Raw genomic sequence first — 22,265 nt, 5'->3', positions numbered from 1 at the left:
AGATTTTTCCTACGACGGAACACTTCGCAAATCCTGAAATTTTCATGGAACACCTTGATTATTTGTAATGTATTAATAATTGATTATGGCATAATCATAAAGAGTATTAGTACACTTATGTATACGGTGTGACATGTTGCCAAATGTAAAATTACATTTAAAAAAATCAGTTATCAATCGCTGGACTAATGAAATCTTGTAGCATATTGTAGTTTCCTCAAGTCAACATGATTAAATTAATTTGTGCTGATTTTCATTGACATATTCCATTCTGATCACCAAAAATTTATAATATTATAAGTACTTATGAGTGAATGCAGACTTTTTCTTCTGTGTGCTGGTAGTTTTCTCCTCCTTTTGTACATTCTGGAGATCGCTTTGTAGGCGGATGAATCACTATCTGCGTCATAAACACTTCATTAACAGATTTCTTTACACCAAAATTAAACAAAGTCCCTTGTCTCTTAATCATATTAAAATTTAAATCTGTAGGCCTATTACTTTTAAAAAATCACGGCACCACGGTTTCGAAACAAGCACTTTCACCCTACAATACGAACTTGCGAAGAAAGTATTCAGTATTGCTAGATTTGAGAACCGGATACAGACTACCTTGATCTTCAATTTCAGTGGAAAAATTTTCTTTATACTTCCTTGCTGATTAGTCACTAACATTTGTAACACAGATGTTATTTCGTTCAGTTTTGAGAACAGAGGATACGCCGCCCATTATTGTAATCGGCTTGCAGGCAGTTTTTATGACTGGTCATAAACGGCGGTATTCCCTTTCCCGAATTACTTCCATAATACACGGCTTGGTCACTAACATCACGGAACACTTATTCACTCCGCAGAACACAATTTGGGAAACCCTGCTCTAAAGAATACTGTTTTCGTATTTAGTAAGATGCATCCTGAGGATGCTGGATGCTCTCTAAGGGTGGAAATCCAGTTCATTGATGTCCCCTCCCTCCTCTTTCACGGACTGGCTCTAGCTTTCTCAAAGATGTTCTATTTCTGTCTTGCATCTTTGCTAGGGATATTTTCACGCGCACTGTCCAGCTTGACTGTTCCAATCATACTCTTCTTCTTTCTTCTTTTTCTTTATATGTTCCCTGCAGGAACATATACAATTGTTGGACAATATCCGTTCATGAGAGACCAGCTTCTGACCCGCATTACCAACTTCTCGTTCTCTTTCGTTTCATTTACCTGTGTATTCTGGAACAATCTTTTTTATTGTTTTCTCCAAAGACTACATCTGAGAAGTGTTAAAAGAAACAAAAACTGAAGTTCCATTTTCTTCTTAACCACTTGTCCAAGGACAACGCTGGTATGCTTGCTATAGGTTTGGAATCTCTTTGTGTGTGTGTGTGTGTGTGTGTGTGTGTGTGTGTGTGTGTGTGTGTGTGTGTGTGTGTGTGTGTGTGTGTGTGTGTGTGTGTGTGTGTGTGTGTGTGTGTGTGTGTGTGTGTGTGTGTACAGCTTTGTAAAGACGATAAACTCATTTGATATGATAGTATTTAGTTCTGTGGTCACATTTTTCTGAAGATAACATTATCAAATTGGCTTCCTTTCACTCTCAATTTCAACTTGTTTACCGATTTAAAAAAAAAAAAAAGTCTAGTGGAGCAGAGTCAGAGAACAAGTTGATCATGTGTGAACAGAGGCACTGTTAGCGATAACTGCCATCTAGACTGTTCCAAATCTGGCCGTACTCACATGATTCTCGCAAACATTTTAGTACCTCTAAGTGGTAAATACTGGAAATAGTCCTTCCTTCTAGAATGAATTCCTTCTACTCCGGGCAGAGCCTCATCCCCATAAGCTGTAACATTTTATGTTTTTCAGCAGAACTTTTCTCCAGCATTACACAAAACCTGATATTAATCCACTGTTCCAATCTCCCGTTTCTGAAGGCGACGTTAGACATGATACCCAAAGACATCAGGACAAAGAGCAACTTAAGCCATTTATATTTATATATATATATATATATATATATATATATAAATTATGACCAGCCATAATTTAGAGCAGGGTTTCCCAAATTTCACAATTTAGGAAACCCTGCTCTAAATTATGGCTGGTCATAATTTTACACCATGCTAATTTTACATAACAGGGTATACTGGCTTCTCTTTCAGTGAAGTAACATACATAATATTTAACATCTGATGAAACATACAATGAATCAAAGCCATAACCAGGATTTATTGGAACTGGTGAAGGAATTGTACAATGCATCGTGTTTTTTTTTTTGTTTTTTTTTTCCCTTGGAGGTGGGAAAAGGGTGGAAGTTCTTTAATATTATTTTATTCCATGAATTTTCTGCTGTAATTATGAAACTAATAATTCACTTTCTGATGATTTTAAGGAGATTAACAAGGCATCAATTACAACGTGGTAACAACATGCATCCTGGCTATACTACCACAAAAACGTGAGGGTATCATTTTGCAATGTACATCGAAGTTTTGCATAATTTTTTGTAAATCATAGCATCACAGATAGTTAATCAATTAACAATGCAATGCCGAAAATTGTTTTTATGATATAATATCTTAGCAGGCTAATTATAACATGTGTGAATACATCATTTTGGACATGATATTTATTCGAATCATATTCTAACAAGCGTTGAAAATATTATAATTAGTTTTAACAATTTCACTAAACAGAGATGAAAATTCTGTTCCTATAAGAAGACGGAAAATATCCCCTCACCATTTTTTTTTTTTTTGAGCAATTCAAAAGAACATTTATGGTTATTTGGATTGAAACATACAAGGTATGAAAATAGTGGCGAACATGTTATCATTCAGATACAGACAGCCTTCCTATTCCTTTCTTAACAGTGCAAGCACCATTTATCAACGTTATCATGAGAATATTAACTACATCCATCTTAGTTGACAAAAAATAAAACTATTTTATTATATAGAGCGATGTGAAAAGTTATGATATAATAATATCTTAGCCAGGTAATTACCTATAGTGTACATAAATTATATTTCTGACATTGTATTTATTTGAATATCCTGTCGAACTTTGAAATTACAGTAAATGAAGTATTTATCTACTTAGTTCATTCTATATATATATGGCAGAAAAATTGTCTTAGACAGCTAAGATATGCATTCAGAACATGTGGTCAGCAACTTCTGACTTTTCAAAATACTCTTTATAATCTTTTAAAAAATACTATCGTAACTTTGTAAATATTTAATGAGAAACATTCGCCTCCGATGCAGTTTGTTGCAAGATTTTGGGACTCGGAAATTCGGTGTCAACATTTGCTGCGAAATAAGTAAAACAAACAAAATGCTTATTTTAGTTATAGGTCACATCCACTTAAAAATGGTTGTAGTTCAAGTGTTAGGAACCTGCAACCTGAAAGTATTGGAACAGACACATGGCTCCAGTCTGTATAATAATAATAATAAAAAAAATTAAAATAAAAATAAATCGCTCAGTTCCGAGTTAAATTTTCTTTGATTATTTATGTTGCTATTATTGAAACGTTACCACAATGATGAGAGTCGCAGGCCAGTTCTGAGTCTGAGTCCATAATTTAACAATGCTTAAGCATTCCCCCTAATCCCAAGAAGATGAAGTCATTACAAACTGTTGTGAGCAGCCGTCACACCTACAGCTATAAAACCCGTTTACTCTTATCACTGGCTACACAGAGAAATCACCATCGACTGCTTCAGGGGTGGCCCAGATAAAAATGTAGGTTTCGGTGTGAACTTAATTCGTAAAGAGAGTATAGTGATTTGTAAGGAGCAGCAGATAGCGTGCAGGCCAGAAATAGACTTGTTAACTTTTGCTATTATCTGTGGACACTCAACAAATCGCAGTCCCCTTTTTTGTAGAACTTTCACTTTCTTCCCGTCTCTACTGTATAGGTAGTGTGTATGGCCTGTTGTGATTGGCCAGAAAAACGCACCGTTTGTGGGTCACTAGGTTCTAGCTGAGCTGACATAGACCCACTACTAGTATAGGTTACCGAAAGGGGTTGGCCGCCACTCGTTTCAGTCGTTCGTTCCGCTGACACAACTTTCACTCTTTCCGCAGAGACCTAGTTACGAACTACTGGTGTACCGTGTCCCCGCGTTGCTCTGCATCGTCGGTTTATCAACCCGCTCCCTGGTGAGAAGAGAATTGTTTTCCGCGGAAATACTGTACAGCGTTCTCCAGCGTGGCTGGCGGTGTGTGTGTGTATGCCGTGTAGAACACGTGGTCGGTGTGTTTTGCGTTTGCCGGAGTACTCTTTGCCACCATGACACTTTCTACAAAACCTATATGACTAATGTTCATCTATTGATAGTAGATCCAATGCAAGTTTAGTTTATCTTGAGATGTCTACTGCACATCTAATGGATCCCTGTTTTTTCTCTTCCCTATCTACCATGATAGGGATATCCACACCCCCTCCGATACCGAATCCTACCCTTGACTATCATGACCCACCAGATACTAAGGAAGGCATAGAAGAATTGTGTCCAGTATGTGGAGATAAAGTTTCTGGTTATCATTATGGTCTTCTAACCTGCGAATCATGTAAAGGTTTCTTCAAACGTACAGTTCAAAATAAAAAGGTTTATACGTGTGTAGCGGACAGAAACTGTCACATAGACAAAAGTCAACGGAAAAGGTGCCCTTATTGTAGGTTTCAGAAGTGCCTGGACGTAGGGATGAAGCTGGAAGGTATGTATATATTTTTGAAAATATTTCTGGTGGAAGAATTTTGAATTATCACTAATATTAGTATAGTAACTAACATATTTATTATTATTTTATCTGAAATGCAGAAGTAATCGTCTTATTGATAAGTAGTTGAAGAATAAATAGTTTAACTACTTTTTCAACTAATCACGTTATTTAAGAATTTTTCTAAGAGATTTTTTTAATATCCGAATAGAACTATAACTTTCAGATCAAGTTTCAATACGTAAAATTATGTGGTGACTCATTTTCATTGAATTACAAAAGTATTGGAATGCTTGAATATGAAATTGAAATGACTGAGCTATAATTTTATTTCAAACTTGCAATTGTAACCATTTTCATTAATTGTGTAAATGCCATTTTAACTCTGGCCTGCTGTCTGGAGTTTCTTTTACTACTCCTGTACTCTAGTTCCACTGAGCTCCATGTGTCGCTGAATATATTAAATATTTAGGTCATGACACACTTTCACTGGAACGTCAAAAGAGACACAGAAGGATTATTTAACATCTGAGCTGTATTAGAGCTGTTTAACCCTATTGCCAAATTAGCGGTAATATGAAAGGGTAGATAAAAATTTCGAACGAAAGAAGAAAAGAATTTCAAAAATATATATAGCTTAAAAAATAGCAGGTTACATTACTGGGAGCGATTATTTGCTCTCTAACTTATCTTAAATCTTTATGAACCTCAGACTACTTGAGAATATTCTGTCTCCACCTCCTGCATATTTTCTGAATGTTGCAATATCTTCAGAATTTGAATATTGTTTATCCGAACTAAAATAGTCAACTTTTACCTTTTCATTGGAGATGTAAAATTTATTCAAATAAATATAGCCTCAAATTATTTTGCACACAGATCTATATTAATGACATGACATTTCACTATATGAGTGTTATCAGTGCTTCATTGAAAAATATTTTTTCCTTGCAAATAGAATTCCAAGGGAGATTACGTATTATGGGAGTATAAAATGAAACGAGCAATCTTTGCAAGTAAATAAACAGAGATGAAGATGCTTAGAAATATCTGAGAAAGAATGCTCTTTAATAATATTAATGCTATTTCACTTTATCGTGAAATGTTTTTTAAATGAAACATTTCCTTCTATACAAAATTAGTTTTGAGCATTTCCTTTCCTGTCTCAACTACTAAAAATCTACGAATATGAAAGCCTTTCTGACTCCTAGCAACCTTTCATAAGAAGGAATGTTAAAAATAATGTACTGTATATTTAACTTGCTTGCAGCCTATATCAGTTGTAGCTTCTGCGACAGATTATTTGCTCACGTGAGCAGACGAACAGTTCATTGTACGTACAACTCTTATCGGTGTAATTTGCTGAAGTGCTGGAACTGAAGACGTCGTTATATTGTCTGTCTGCTCAAGTGATAAATATGTTATAACTTTTACTGAGAATTTTTGTTATGTACCGTAGGGAAAAGGTTTCATTTACTGCGTAGTAATAGTGAAAGTGACCACACCCGTTACAGCCATACATCAGTTTTCGAGACCGAAAGTAGAATCGCGTTGTGACCCAGATTTGATGCAAATTTTGACCCACTATCCTGCTTGGCAGAGAGCTCTGCCGACGCGTATGTTGGCAGCTAGTTTAGTGGGTCACTGCTAACACATGCTCCACTTTACTCTTCATAATACACTTTCATTCAGTAAACGAAACATCATGTGATGTAGGACAAGGTTGCTTATTAAACCGCAAGAGGGCACTTAGGTCATAAATGGACTGGAGAATAGAAAAAATGAAGACTAGGTGCGAAATGTACAGGATAAAACTTAACGTTCCTTATTATTTAAGATTTATAATAAAAAATGAAAACATTAAACGTTATTGCAACAGAACTTGAAGACGTATTAATTATTCATCATGCTAGTCTGACCTGAAAACTTCCTAAAATGCAAACATCTTATGACGGAGAATACGTAGGCGGTCACATCTAAACAGGAATCTTACAATTCAATCTGTTGGTTCTTGCTGAAGTGTTATTTTTTTTTTAAATAATAATAATAATAATACTTTCTTACGCGGAAACTCAAATAAATGGAATTTTATTTCATTATTTACGTTTTCCAGAAAACGTAAATAATGAAATAAAAATTGATCGGTTACTTAACGGCAACTTCTGGAGCATGCGCAATTTTTACTCAAAATTATGCTATTTGTGAGAACGGATATGACCAATTCTCTTTAGAGCCATTTAGAAACCGTGTTTCCATGACTATTTCTATTTCATATTTCATATATTATCTATATAGAACCGGAATTTATTCATACACGCATGAGAAGGAGATTTGAAACTATGTAAAATCCTCTCCATGTTTGACAATATTACAATAATGAGAACATTTTTATTATTTTTACGGCTATTTTGCCTGCTTTTTTTTATCTAACATTTTTATATAAATATACGTCTTCAAAAGATTATATTTATAATCTCAAACCTTATTAGAAAAGCAAATTTAAATTTTAAAACTGTGTCTTCCCCCCCCCCCCCCGTTTGTTATTATCTAAAGGAATATTCCTTTAGATAATAACACAACCCGTTATCTTTTCATAGTTTTCAACCCGTTATCTTTTCCCTTATTTCCCTTCAATGCAATTAAAAAACTGCTCTAACCGCACTAAAGGCGATAAATACAAAATGTTAATTAAATTTTTGAATTAAATCTGAAGTGAAATATAATTTTTTTATGTATGTATGTATATATATATATATATTTATTTATTTATTTATCGAATTTATAACGTTTTGCTTGCTTCTAAATGATTTTGATTTGGTACTAATACATTGTTTATTGCTAAGGAAATAAATGATTTTACTTTCCTAAAATGTAATGCTATACTGTATAGAAAACTTGCGGTATAAATGAAAAAACAATTGATTTGTCTAAAATTTACTTTGATTTTTACAAAGTAAATTTGATCAGAGATCCTGAACTTTGTCTGGTTTAAGCAGGTTTTAAAATTAATATACCTTAACGAATTCGATTTAAGTTACTGATTCCACATTCAAACAGTAAATTGCTAAATATCAATGTTTTCAGATCTGAGGATCTACCGTCCGCCCCCCCCCCACCCCCCCACAGGAGAATGGGAAACCTTGCAACTATTTTTGTGGTCCTTAGGGTAGCTAGCATTTTTTACACACACTTCTAAACAAATAAACTGGGATGTGATTTTTGACTTCATGGTATTTTTTTTCTTTAAAAAATCAAAAATTAGGAAATTTTTGATATCTTATTAAATATCAATAATCCTCGGGAAAAAAAGCAAACACTGATATGTATTTATAAAATTCGGCCATATTTCAATATTCATGCTATTTCTTTTTAATGTTTAAATTCATTTTGATAAATGTGATGTTTTCACGATTGCATCGAAAAATCGATGCAATCGTGAAAAGCGGCGGGCTGTTCAAATTCCTGGAATACGAATCCAAATCCTTCCAAACAAAAGACGTCATTCCAAGGACTTTGTCCTAGTAAACGTTAACGAACTAAACAGTTTTATGTACTTATGTTGTGCATTATAACGGACATGAGGTTTTTTTTTTTACATTGTGAATATAATTTCCACTTTCCTGGAAATCACGAAAACCTAAAGCCTGATTAGGAAGGGTCAACGGAGCGGCGAGTTTTGGTCTTAATATCTACTCTCTCTATATAAAAAGATAAGCTGAAATTTGAAACGTTATGTCACGTTTTTTGTCTCCGGCTTACGAGCCCGAAAGTCGGGGGGGGAGCCGTAGGCGCCAGGGGGGAGCCCCTTAGTGCATATATATATATATATATATATATATATATATATATGAAGTCTTAGCTCCTGAAGAAAGCATCCGGAAATGCTTGTTATTGTGATTGAATAAAAATCATAACTGAAATTAGCTGTTATTCGGAAAATGAATTGTGGAAGTTATTTTGAACATGTAACAAATTCGATGTTCTTGGCAAAGGCCTTGTATGTTAGCTTTCAGATCAAGAATAAAATAAATAAATACTGGTAATTTTTTTTTATTTTTTTAATTTATCCATTATATTGTTCCCAAATGGGATAAAAGGCTTTTTGTCAGATCGGTAACACTTAAATCCTAAGGCATTAAATGCCTGCAGCGTTTAATACAATTTGTTTTATATTACTGAAAACAAAATTTTCAAAATTTTTTCCCCAAAAATGTCGGTCAGCAATAAATTTAATGTAAACGAAGTTCACCTATATTCGTTTAGTATTACATTTACTTTTCAATTTTCCTTTTAAATATCTTTACTTTCAAAACATGATTAATCTAGAAATTTTGAGTTTTCATCAAAAATTCATCGTCAATGAAAATATTAAAAAAATAATAAAATTAATAGATACTGCTTCGGGGAATTGTAGCACGTCGAAATTTCATGTTGCATTAAAAATCAACTGAAATTACATAAATTTGTTTCCAATTACTATTTTCGTTATTCACTCTTATAAACTTTACTGTAAGCAAAGTATAAAGTATGACTCAACCCCAGAATGTTGCTTGTAAGCAGTGCGAGCAACTTACCACTGAGCTGAAAACAACGCATGATTGTTCTACTTGCAGCATTAAGTGTTTTGCCATGGAAACGTGGAAGCATTACATCACATACAAAGGCAATTATTTTAGCACAGAGAAAAGCAAAGACAACTGAACTTGATGTTAGTAATTGGTACGCGTAGACTGCGCATTATTCATCTGTTATTGGATGCACCATATATGTCGCTTATCTTTTATCGGGAAAATTTTTTCACATTGGAAAAATTTTAGCGCCTTAATTCACAAGCTAAAAATTAAGAATCCAAAGCTAGTTACTAAATTTCAATTATTATAAGGCGTGAAGCATACGTAATAAGTTTTACATTTAATTTCATTACACTTAATTTGCTCTTAATCTCCGTTTTAAAATTGGCATCTTCAGGACTATGCATGAATTTATTACTGCCGTAATGGGTAGTTTTAGAGAAATAAAGTTCATGAACCGAAAGATTGGCACTTTTTTCGTGGGATTTCAAAACAGTTTTGTTGCATGACAATAACGAGGTGCATCCATAATATTTCGCAATAATTATATGAAGAAGACATTTTGGAAATGTCAAGGTTAATGGAAATAATAAACTACTGCTAAACTGATTAGGATATTTTTGATAATTTTAAACTAAATGCATTATTTCTGCATAGGCAAGGAGGAGGAGGATTTATCAAGACTTTTTTTTTTTTTAGTAGGGAAATATTAGAACTGTCAAAAGAAATGATCATCTGGAAAATATTTTAAACCAAGAGAAGAAAGATCATAACGAAAGACTCGCTTATCTCTATTGTGTATTAGACTAGGTCTCGTGAAAAACTAAAGTATTGGACAAAAATAGAACTTAATTCCAGTATCTTTAATCATTACGGCTTCCCAAAATTTCAGAATACAAACTAAAACAAACTAAAGGAAGGTATATTTGTTAGATCTCAAAGTAGAGAAGTATTAAAGGATTGAAGAATTTGGAAATAATTAAAATAAAACTAGAAACCTGGGAATTGTTCGGCGATATTGGAGGAATTTAGGGCAACGAAGCCGAGAATTAATACAGAAGTATGTAGTTGATTAATATAAAACACTAGTCTAGAGCTAGGACGTCACTGAAAAATTGATCTTTATTTTCACTGGGAATTTCGTTGCATGAGGAAACGTAACTGAGCAACAATACCAGATAAAATAATGCTAGTATAATAGAGACTACTGGTGGCTTCTTCGGGGGACGGGGGAGGAGTTACAAGAGCAAAACAAAATGAATATATACGCATTTTTAAATTCATGTGTTAGTGTTGTATTTCTTAACTAAATATGCAAATATACTTGAATTTTGTTGGCTGTTAATTTTACATTTTTTAATTTAATTTACGGGGTTTTTTTTTATTTAAAAAACAACAACTGCTTACTTGGTTAGCCGAAATTATACAGTAGCTTAAGCAACTAGAGTAAAGTAAGCACATACCAGTGTGTGTTTGTTTGGGTTGGTTTACTTACTTTGTTCCAAATTGTGGGATGAAAAATTCAATTCCCGGAGGGAAGGAACCCTGTCACCTTCATGTATAAACCCAGTTAAGTTGCATTCAATCAAAAATCGCTGTCAAAGGCTCTTCGGTAGACGGAATTCGAACTCTGATCCTTCCAAGGGGAGGGAAATGCTTCGACATCCTCGCGAGTGCATTATAGACAGTGGCGTAGTTATATAGAACAGTTGCCGCCCGGGGCGGTCCCTGAACTTTCCGTCCCTCTCAATACACACCAAAAATACTACAAAAAGTTAAAACGACGTATAGGGAAATAAATTAAAACATTATGTTTATTTTTGAAGTAAAACAACTTTAATTTCAACATTCGAAAATGTTATTTTTCTTGCTTTACTGTTAGCAAAATCGTCGATGACATTGGAGAAGTCTATTTCATAGGTAATTCTTAATCAAATTTTATTTTAAAAAACTCCTCTCACAACTAGCAACACTTACAGCAATTGTGAAAAAAATTCGCAGTAATATTACAATATTTGGAACTGAGTTCTCGAGACTGTATTTTAGAATTAACTGCAAAAGTTCAAAGAGGTTTAAAGTGGGACCACCTGCTTCGCACCCACCTAGCTACGCCACTGACTATAGAGGAAATTTTTATCATCGTCCCATAATTAACCAAGCTTTAGTGGTTTGTAGAAAAAGTACGACGTCCTATAATACACAGAATAGATCTCTTTACTCTGATTACAAAAATCTTCATAGACTGTTATTAAAGCTTAGAAACAGGAAGCATACGTGATCCAGACATGATGCACACGAATCTCGAAATTGTTTTAAGAGTATAACTTAATGTCGGGTTTCAACCGTTAAAAATCATTATCGCAAATGCCCAGATTGGTACAAATACCAGTATGATACAAAAAGCGGTTCTCTCTCTGTTCTGCAAGAACAGATGTTCAATTCGAAAATAAAGTGTAGCTTGTTAATTGTGACTCTTATTTATTTATTTGTGTTCAAGAGCAATGGAGATTAATGAATATTTTAGGTAAATAACTAATAAATATTTTGGAGCATAAAGATTCCAGTGTAATACGCGTGACTGGATGATAAATATTTAAAAAGGGGGGAAATGCTTGAGTTAAATAATTTTTTCGTGTGACTTGTATTGCAAAATCTATTATACTGATTTCTAATTTCATTCGCCAAAATAATGCGCACATAAACAGATAATCAAAATGTTACAAATAATTACATGTACAAGCTTTTCTTATGATAATTCATCTGTCTATTGCATTCAGGACGACCGACATATAGCTAGATTATTTACTTTACTTTACTTTTACTACCGTTGCATACATAAACTCAGTTGTAATGATATATCAAGATGTTGGTGGTATTGTGTGTATGTGTGTTACTCTGCTTCCAAACATCTGGTGATTAAATTACTTTTAGTCGGAAACGCTTAATTTATATATAATTAATGCCGTATAAATAGCAACGTTTTAACTCACGCAGAATGCGTAGGCAGTTCAGAATTTGAACCTGGGTTCAAATCCTGTTCATGATGATAGGAAACTTTTTATAACAGCTTTTCAGGTGAATGTGATTTAGCGGATCTTCTACGGAGGTTGAGTCTCCAAAAATATGGATTTTAACTCTGCTAAACCTTATCTTAGCAGAAATACACATGCAACTTGACTTTGTGGTCAATTCCAATTAACCCTAGAAACCAGGAAGATTTTAAAAAATGTTTTGGAACTGAAAGTTTTGTTGAAATTGTTCATGTAATTTCGTTCCAAAATTATTCCCAACAGTATAATAAAAAATACATTTATTGCTATACAGTACATTAATCAACTTTATATAATAAAGTCGATGAATGCAATCTCTAATTGCGATTAGTATCACTTACACTGATATCAATCAAAGCAATTATTTCTTTATAAAAGGTAACTACTTAACTTGAACGGATTTTTAACTATTCTAATATGATTTTAAAATTAAAAAAGTTTAGAGCTATAGCAAGGTTTGTATTTGATAAGCTTATATATAAAATTTTATTTTCAAGAAAAGTATAATTTTTACTAGTTCAAATTATAATTCGTATACATTCAGATTTCTTAACTGAAATTTTATTTATTTACCCCATAAATATTGCACTATCCCTTAAATGTCACTTTTTTTTCTTTTTTTTTTCCTTTTTTTTTTTTTTTGTAGACATTCTGTCCGCTTCTCATCTCCAATTAATATAATTTCTTTCGTGTCGTACTGAAAAAAATTTTTTTTTCACATATTAAATAAGTGAAGTTTTTTCTTTTGAATCGATTCGGAAATTTTGCAATATTGAGGCTACAATAATAAAATGTCAGATATTATTGGCAGCTAATAATATTCTTATTTTTCCCGAGCTAAAAGTCAACACGCGAGTGCAAATAACTTGTCATTAAATTTTTTATGACTGTTTCCAGCAGCAAACAACAAAATAAAATAAACTATTGACATGTAAATGATGTCAGAGGAGCGAACGGTGTACGCAGAATGCTCCTACTAACATAGAAGCATGAAGTTGTATCTGCCTTAGTCAACAGCAAACAAATAAAATACTTTATAAGAAATAATGGGATTCGGTTAATAATATTACAGATAATATTTACATCATTATATTTTGATGTAAAATTTCGATGTACATGCTTAGTTTTTCAAAGTGATTTTTTTAAAAAAAATTCCTCGATGTGGTGATGATGCTACATCATTCTGGAGATGTTCTTGACCCCACCACCATTCTGAAGATGATGTCACCCTTCGGTATTTAAAGTATTTCTCTAGGTATTCAAATAAAGAAATTCGGTAGCTTTTATGTAATTTCCGTTAATATGGAAATAGCCATTAGTACTGTTCCTGAGATGGTAATGAAATGCAGTGCATTACCAGGAGATTCTGAAATTATTTATTACTTTTTTGATATTTGCTTCGAGGAGATGAAATGAAATTTTAAATTTCTTCTGCATACACATGATAACAACTACAAATGAATTTTTGTTCTGTAATGAATATTTTTGTTCATTCCGAACTTCTCTCAATCGGAATGATTAGCTAACACATGAGTTATTGGAAATCAACCAAAACAACTTCTGAAAGGATTAAAAAATCGATTTGAGCATGAGTTTGGTACTCTTTAAGTGGCCAAAATGTACAGATTTTTACTTCATTTGACTTTTTTTTTAAGTTCTGATTAAAACTATAATTTACATAGAAATATTAAATCAATCACAGAACAAAACTGAATGGTTCTCGGAAATTAAGGAAATAATCACACAGCTTAGTCTCGAACTGTAATCTAAAATCCTTTGTTTACATGAAATTCTATATGAAAGGAATAAATTCAAATGAGAAAGAGCTTAGACAAAACTAATGCTAGGAGCTAATGATTTTTTTACTATTTTAATGTGGTAAGGATGAACATAAAAATGCTCATCCTACTCCACGGCCTGTTTTTATCAAAACTTACACAGAAATTTCTTAACTATGATGATGATATCCAGCCTGTTTTCTATCCACTACAGGGTGAAGGCTCTCTCCTTGCGGGAGGATTGGGTCTACTACTCCCATGGTGACCCAGTCCATCTTGGGGGAGTGTTTATTCACTTGTATAAATGATATATTAAGGTGAATGACAATCACAAACATCCATGTCTAGGCGGGATTCGAACCAACAGCCTCTTGGCTGGAGAGCTGATACGCTAACCACTCGGCCAACCAGGCCAGCTTCTTAACTATACGAATGACTAATCTATAATTTCTTTATGTGAAAACAAAAGAAGAAAATATGTTTTAAACTTTCTAATCTCCTGTTGAACAGAAATGTAGACTCGTTCAATTAAAGAAATTAAAGGAAGATTTAGCAAGTTTCGCTTTGTATGAAATACAATTCTTTATCAAGAATGACTTCATTCTTAATTGTTCAGAAATTTCATTCTGTTACACAATGCAGCAGTGCAATCAGAATGATTATCTTAACGAGTTCGAACTATGAGGGAATTCTTGATATTCTCTCATTTCAAATTAAGTTGATTAAAATACTGTCCGTTAGTTATGATGAATAAGCAGTTCACAATGCAGAATATGGATTATTCTGAGCTGTTTAACATCGCATTGCCTCTTACAACAGCCTTAGCCTGCGATAGCCAAATTCAAACCATGATGACTGAATATTTTGAATAGCACATACCAATTTTGTTATCTCTTTTCTCTCGACTCACGTAAATAACATCGACTCTGTTTGTTATAAGACACGATATAGAAGATGATTGGATGGAAAAACAGACTGGACAGTTTGCAATATGTAGATAAGCAAAGCAGTGAATTCAATACAAATAATGCCTATTGAAATGAAAATAGGCATTATTTGTATTCTGAATTGAAGACTAACTGTATTCGCATCTATACAAAACAATAGTTTTGTATAGATGCGAATACAGATTGATAAGAAAATAACTATTTATTGGCTTAATTGCTAATATTTCGCTGGTATTTTATCCAGCATCTTCAGAGCACACAAAGTTTGTTACAGTAGCGAGATAACCACAATCCGGTGTAACAGTGGGACTAGTATGAGTAATTGTAGCGTGCAACACAAAGACTAAAGTCCTAATTAGGTGCCATCTAAGTTGAAAAAAAAAAAAAAACGAGAGAGAAAAAGCAAGTATTAATTTGGTCTTAGGATGACTGTCTCCCAAATCTTGCGTAGATTTATACAGCCATACTTGTTGAGGTTTGGAGTATGTTTCAAGGCTTCTGTTTCGAGACCTCAACAAGTATGGGCTGTATAAATCTACCAAGGATTTAGGAGGCAGTCATCCTAAGACCAAATTAATACCTGCTTTTTCTCTCTCGGTATTTTTTTTTTCAACTTAGATAGCGCTTAATTAGGACTTTAGTCTTTGTGTTGCGCGCTACAATTACTCATACTAGTCCCACTGTCACACCGGAATGCAGTTGTCTCGCTACTGTAACAAATTTTGTTTATATGCTCTGAAGATGCTGGATAGAATACCAGCGAAATATTAGCAATTAAGTCAATAAATAGTTATTTTCTTATCAATCTGTGTTCGCATCTATACCGTTAAAATCCAATCAACATGTGCGACAACACATAAGCCTTTCCACACGGGAATGGAAGACTAGGTAGTTCTCTTAAGATATAGTACTTTAGAAGAATGAGAAATCAAGAACGCTATATAATTATTTGCACACATTTAGGGAGTAAATGTACGGATTTTCATACTATTTATCGACACTGTTAAGGGAGCAGAAACCACTGAATCCATTCAACTATCAGTAACTTCGAATTTATAATGAGGTTAGAAATTGAAGTAGAGAATCCTTTTCTATTTTATTCAATCCATTTATATAAAATTAAAATTCTCTAATACAACACGCACACCAAATTGTGGTTCTCGAATCATGTTCAAGTTTGAAATTTAGGAATTGTGACACTGAAATATATTATTCATCTATTTTTAATAATAAAAAGGTAGTATTGTTCATGACAAATTTTAGTAAGTAAATAAAAGCTTTTTATGAACAATTTTTTATTAAACTGTTTAAATATTAAAACTCTGGGATATGCCTTTGAAAAATTTCAAACGAAACGTTTGTTCAAGAATTGCTAATTTCGCAACCGTCGGTTTTAATTGTTACATGATTTTGTTCAGAAAGTTAATTAAGTGTTGAAGATGGAATAAGCGGTAAGACTCATTTGAATGTAGTCAGTGATTGCTTGTTAATTTTTGTGGCTAAAGTATTTTAAAGTTTATTTTAACAGGTCCATGTAGGGTCACAATAGTATGAACTCTACGAATTATCAAATTCCTACAGCGTATATGAAATTCCCGCACATCTACTAAGGGTACACTGCAATAATGTGTTCGAAATCTTGCTTTTTGAGAGGAAAACGGGAGCACATGGAGGAAAACCAAATAAAATGAGGCATGAATTGGAAGTAAGAATTGAATTAGCTTAGGTTAACCCATTTGTAACAAATTTACTTGTTTATTTTATCAAAATAGTAGTAAAATAAAGTGGGAAAAGACATCAAACGCTAATATAATGACATTAACTGATACTAGCACTGGTATACGTATTCTATTAGCCATTATATGATATTGGATAATACAGCGTCTAGATTGTTACCCATCCCATCCCCGTTCTACTCATAATTTATACTGCTCAGAGACCTTGGATGCAGTCGAATAAACAAGGTTGTTGGCAGTTTTTTTTAATTCTTCATGAATTCCACCTTAGGCCTCAATTAGAATGTTCGGCCTAGAGGGAAAATAATATAAAAAACAATATGAAATAGTTTTTGTTGGATTTGCTAGATAGTCCATTACGATTCGGATCTTGCTCTCTTTAATTTTCGTCAATGGCTTCAAAAGTAAAGCAAGTTCCGTAATGCATGCCTCCTATCCAGTTCTCCAATAGGGAGGTCACTACTCTTTGTGGCCGACTCATGAATTTTGTATATATGCTAGACTGCGCAAAATACAGAATTCAATAGCACCAACAATGGATGACAAACAGGAAAAGAAAAGGGGAAAAAAAGCTAATGAATTCAAAGTTTACATAAACACATACAACCCATTAGCGCACAGGCTGGTTAAGGCTGCATAAATCTCGTTCCCTGGAGAGAATAAATAATGCTACTTCTAGCCACTTCGATACTCCTCCATGCACTTTATCTGTACAACTTTATGCTATTTGAACGAAATAGCATACATCTATACAGATTAGGTTATGCATCGGCAAAATATCAAGAATGACATAGGTCATGAGTGGAATATGAGAATGCTTCCGAATGTAATAGTGATTTAAACAATATTCTAAGAGACTCCAAGCATAGATTTATTTTTTTAAATGGTCATATTTAAAGAGCCCACTTTACCCACAGTGATAGGAAGAAAATAAATAAAAATATATGGATTTATTTATTTTTCCTTCCTAAAAATTTTGGTTTCACCCTTCGTACCTTCCCTCAAACACACGCAATTAATACACACAATAAACTCTCCTCATCATTTGTTCTGTAGCAGTATATCTAAGCAATCAACTAACAAAAAAAATTTCAACATCGAAATCATCTCACCTTTATTACTTATGCTCTAAGCATTAAACAGAATATTTGATTCAATAATACTAATCGTTGGTAATACTAAAACAATAAAACTACGACCGTCGCTATTGACATAACCCTTCAGCGCAAAGGAACGAAAGCTCAACGGTACGTTGAGCTTTCACTCCTTGATCTGATCTGATCTGGCATTGTATGTTTGACAGAACTAAATTTCAGAAAGATGTCTAAAGCGAAAAATTAAAAATGGAAGTATTAAACCTGTACTCAATAGTAACTTGATTTCCATAGCGAGATGAACATTACTGAAAATCTAAACAATTGCAACTCTGGTAATGATAAAACTTTCGGGTATAGAAGAACATAAAATTCAAGCTGAACTGAAGGAACTGTTAATTTAATTTCAGAGAACAATTATAAAAACATATGAACCAGAAATCAAAGGGGATAATTCTAAAATAAGGAATTAAATCAAAGAAATTAAAATCTTTTATTTATAGATTACAACAACGGGTGGCTGCAAGATTTTATCAAACCATCGAACCTTTACGAATAACGTGACAGCTCAAGAAGAAAACGAAACACTCAGATTCAAGAACGATCTAGAAAGACAATCTAAGACAAGTAATATTTGTTAAAATAATTCAAGATAGCAAATAGTTTTCAATTTGCCTGGATTAAAGGCGGTAAAATATATGTTTACGAAGGAACAACAGAGGCAACTCTGTTGTTGTTATCCCGTACACCGAATAACGACAGAAGATCTGAGTAACATTAGTTTCTAATAGAGGAGGACATAAAAAACATCTCAAAGGTATTTAGAGGATCTGAGGGAACTGAAAACCTTTATATCTGAAACTGATTAAATTCTATATACTATACTACACGTAAACATTAGAAGCCAAAATCAGGACGAGCTTCTGGAAATGCTGAAGCATATCAACGCAAGGCCATATGATCATGCTGTCTCAGAAGGGGTCAAAGAGGAAGCGTTATGTTTGCCATTCCTAGGTACCTAATATTTTTTAACTGTAGAAAAATAACAAATCGGGTAGTGTTTTAATTTTCGCGAGGAGTACACATAGAAATCTAACGTAGCATGACTTTCATGTGAGTACTTGCGAATGCCTGCACCTGCCCAATAAGGACAATAATACTTCGTTTATTCTAATATTCAGTTCACATGATTACACAACAGATGATTTTAATGAGGAGCTAGAAAGAGCACCGAAAAGTGTCAAAACTGAAAAAGTTTATTAACTAGGAAATGAAAACATAAACCTGCTTAAATACTAGAGAAACGGATGATGAATAAACTTTAATGAGCTCTGTAGGGATATCCAAGATCACTTCACCAAAACGTGTACTAAGAAGTGACCGCAGAGAGAAAAATAGAAATAAAGACATAGATAACCAAAGACTTAATTTAATAAATGAAAAAAAAATGCTATACAAGAAACAAAAAAGAATCTCGTAAATGCACAGATTGAAAGAGAATATAGATCATTTAACAGGTTTATGAAGAACAAAATCAAAAAGGCAAAGGCAATATTCTTCCATACTGAACTCGCAAACTGCGGCAGTGATCTAAGGAAGCAATGGAGATGCTTGGATTCACTTACTTATGGGTAAGCAGTGTACACAGAAAATATTCCCCAGGTACACTTATCTGAAAACGACAGTAAACGAACACATTCTTTACAAATAGCGGTGCCTATTTGTCAGAACCAATGAATGGCTCTTAAACCTTGGCGGCAGGCTGTAAAAGAAGACTGAGCGTAAGCTCCATGTTCCTATCAGAAATCTTGGAACATGAACTATAACTAATCGTAACCAGACTATACACCAACAAGGTTGTAGGATGTAGGATATAAGGTAATTGTAAAAATATTAATTTTTACTAAATACCACCAAGATTTCGCCTTCATATCACAAACAAATCCTTTAAGTGGAGAAATTTATAACAGACTTGACAAAAAAAAAAAAAAAAAAAAAAGTTATACCGATCTATTAAAAAAAAAAAAGGCAACGACAACAATCACCACAAATTACAGATCCTGTATTTTACCAGTTCTCTCAAGAATACTTGAACTCGCAATGAGATTACTCGAAAACACTGAACAAGCATACCTAAAATTTTCAGAACTCGTATGAGCATTAACAACAGTAAAAAAAAAAAAAAAGTGTATACTGTCGGAATTAGGGAAAATTGTCACATACGGTTTATCTTATTTAGAAAACAAGGTTGCTAATAGCTCAAATAAACGACACCTTGAGCAAATACCCACTTAACAAAACTGGTATTCACAAAGGTTAATTTCTAGTACCTATTTCATTTCTGATCTATATAAAAAAACCTGTTCAATGGAACTGGCAAAAAAAAAAAAAAAAAAAAATTAATTTCCCACTTGACGTCCGTAGACGTTGCATAGTCACTCCCGTACCTCACCGGGTTTTGGGAATGAAGCCTTCTGCTAGAAATTGTAGGGTCGCAGATACCCTTTCTACACAGAGTTAGTAGGACAATCACAAACATCCACACCCATGGCGGGATTCGAACCTGCAGCCTTTTGGCTGGAGATCGGCTACTACGTGAATGGTTTTCTAATTTAAGTCTGAATGCATGGTTCAATGAAAACAAACTGAACATTTAGAAAAGCAAATTTCTCTTGTTTGAATTGAAGAATAGTAGAGTTGAATAGTAGAGTTGAATACCATACCACTTCCTGCGATCCCAGCAATGACTGCAGTTGCGAAACGATTCAGAGCGTTCATATCTGCTATTTGGGCATACATGAGTATCCCAAATTAAAATCGAGAACCCATATATAAGCAGTTACAGACTAAAGTACATATTGTATAGAATGAATAATAATATTACACGAATAGTATCTAATAATTTTTACAGACTATATTGTGTAGTTATATACTCAAGACTCGGTATGAAATTTGTAGATGAGTGGGGGGGCGATGCAAAAATATCCTTGGCAAAGCGCACAATAGAATATTAACGAAAATCTTCAGATTTAATCATACCGCATTTAACTCATTTAATCCTTGACGTCAGGAAGATATAGCTTTATACCATTCTTATCTTCTTATTACATTGAAATAAAGATTGGATTAGCCTCGATGACCCAGAACTGTATCCTCGGACAGGATTGTCTCCTTTTCCAGATACCTCAATCAAAAAAGAAAAAAAAAAAAAAGTATCTCGCAGCGCCATTTAAATAACATTCCAAGAATCTTTAACTCTCTTTCCTAAGCTTTCCGTTTAGAAATCGAAAATAATCTTTAAGAGAAGATTAAGACTATTTCTTGGAACCATAAATCACAATGAAACTTTACTTACTTTTACTTAGAGAAACATTAATGGAGCACAGAGTAGTTTGCTAATGTTCAGTGTGTCTGTGTAAACACATGCATCTTGAATGAATCATTTGGTGCAAAGGCACAACGTTCGAAAGACCCGAGTTCAAATGTCATCCATAATAAAGGGAACATTTATATAAGCTTAGTTTCGCAGGAAAAATTTTTCCTTCTGTAAAAGTAAACATTCCAGCCAGAGAATACACTTATAGATACTCAATAATTTATAGCAGGCATGTCAAACTCGTTTACTTCCAAGGGCCAAATTAAGAATTATACATCAAGCCGCGGGCCGCAATAGAAAAAAAATCTTGAAATAAAGAGGAAACAGATTTTTTAATATTAACATTAGAGTATATAAGTACAAAATACAACCATGTTACAAAAATACATATCAAATATAAAGTTTACATATACATATTTAAATAAAATTATACATATAATTTTTTGAAGAAACTTGACAACGTTTTTCATTAACGAAATCTTCAAAATTTGGTTGAATTTGTTGAACTGTAGTTATTTTCAGGATTGCGTGCACATGCTGGTTTGTTAATCTTGATCTTTCCGCAGTTTTATTACTCTTTAAAGATGAAAATAGTTGTTGGTATAAATAAAATATGTGAACATAGATAAAATAAGCCTAATTGCATATAAAATATGGGGTATCGATCGACTGATAAATAATTATGGAACTTTGGAATTCCAACATCCATATTATATATTATATTTTTGTTTCAATACGGAATCACACTGAATTTCGATTAACTCCAACTATAAATTGTCATCAACAGTTTCAACATCAATCCATAGAGGAAAAGTAAATAGGTGAAACTGATTTTCATATTTCTTAAAATCTAAAAATCTTCTTTCGAATTCATTTTCTAATAGCTTAATTTGATTGACATATTCTGAAAATTTCAATTTCGGTGATTTTTGTAAATAACGATTGACAACATTCAAAATGGGCTAAATTTTCTTTTTGAATTTGTTTTTGCCAAAGT

At 33.2% G+C, this 22,265-nt stretch overlaps 1 protein-coding gene across 1 annotated transcript in view; it reads left to right on the top strand.

Moving 5' to 3' along the window:
• Positions 1-4,415: 4,415 nt before the first annotated feature.
• The window catches only part of ftz-f1 (ftz transcription factor 1), a 160,799-nt gene continuing 142,949 nt past the window's right edge, over positions 4,416-22,265 (top strand). Inside the window, exon 1 of the mRNA XM_090396394.1 lies at positions 4,416-4,713. Coding sequence (XP_090252520.1) covers positions 4,416-4,713 — 298 coding nt within the window. The remainder of the gene's footprint in view (positions 4,714-22,265) is intronic.

The sequence above is a fragment of the Typopeltis vanoorti genome, chromosome 8 (genome assembly GCF_054136105.1).
Source record: "Typopeltis vanoorti isolate ZY-2024b chromosome 8, IOZ_Tvanoo_1.0, whole genome shotgun sequence".
Classification (NCBI taxonomy): Eukaryota; Metazoa; Arthropoda; class Arachnida; order Uropygi; family Thelyphonidae; genus Typopeltis; species Typopeltis vanoorti.
This window is presented reverse-complemented; position numbering and strand designations above follow the sequence as displayed.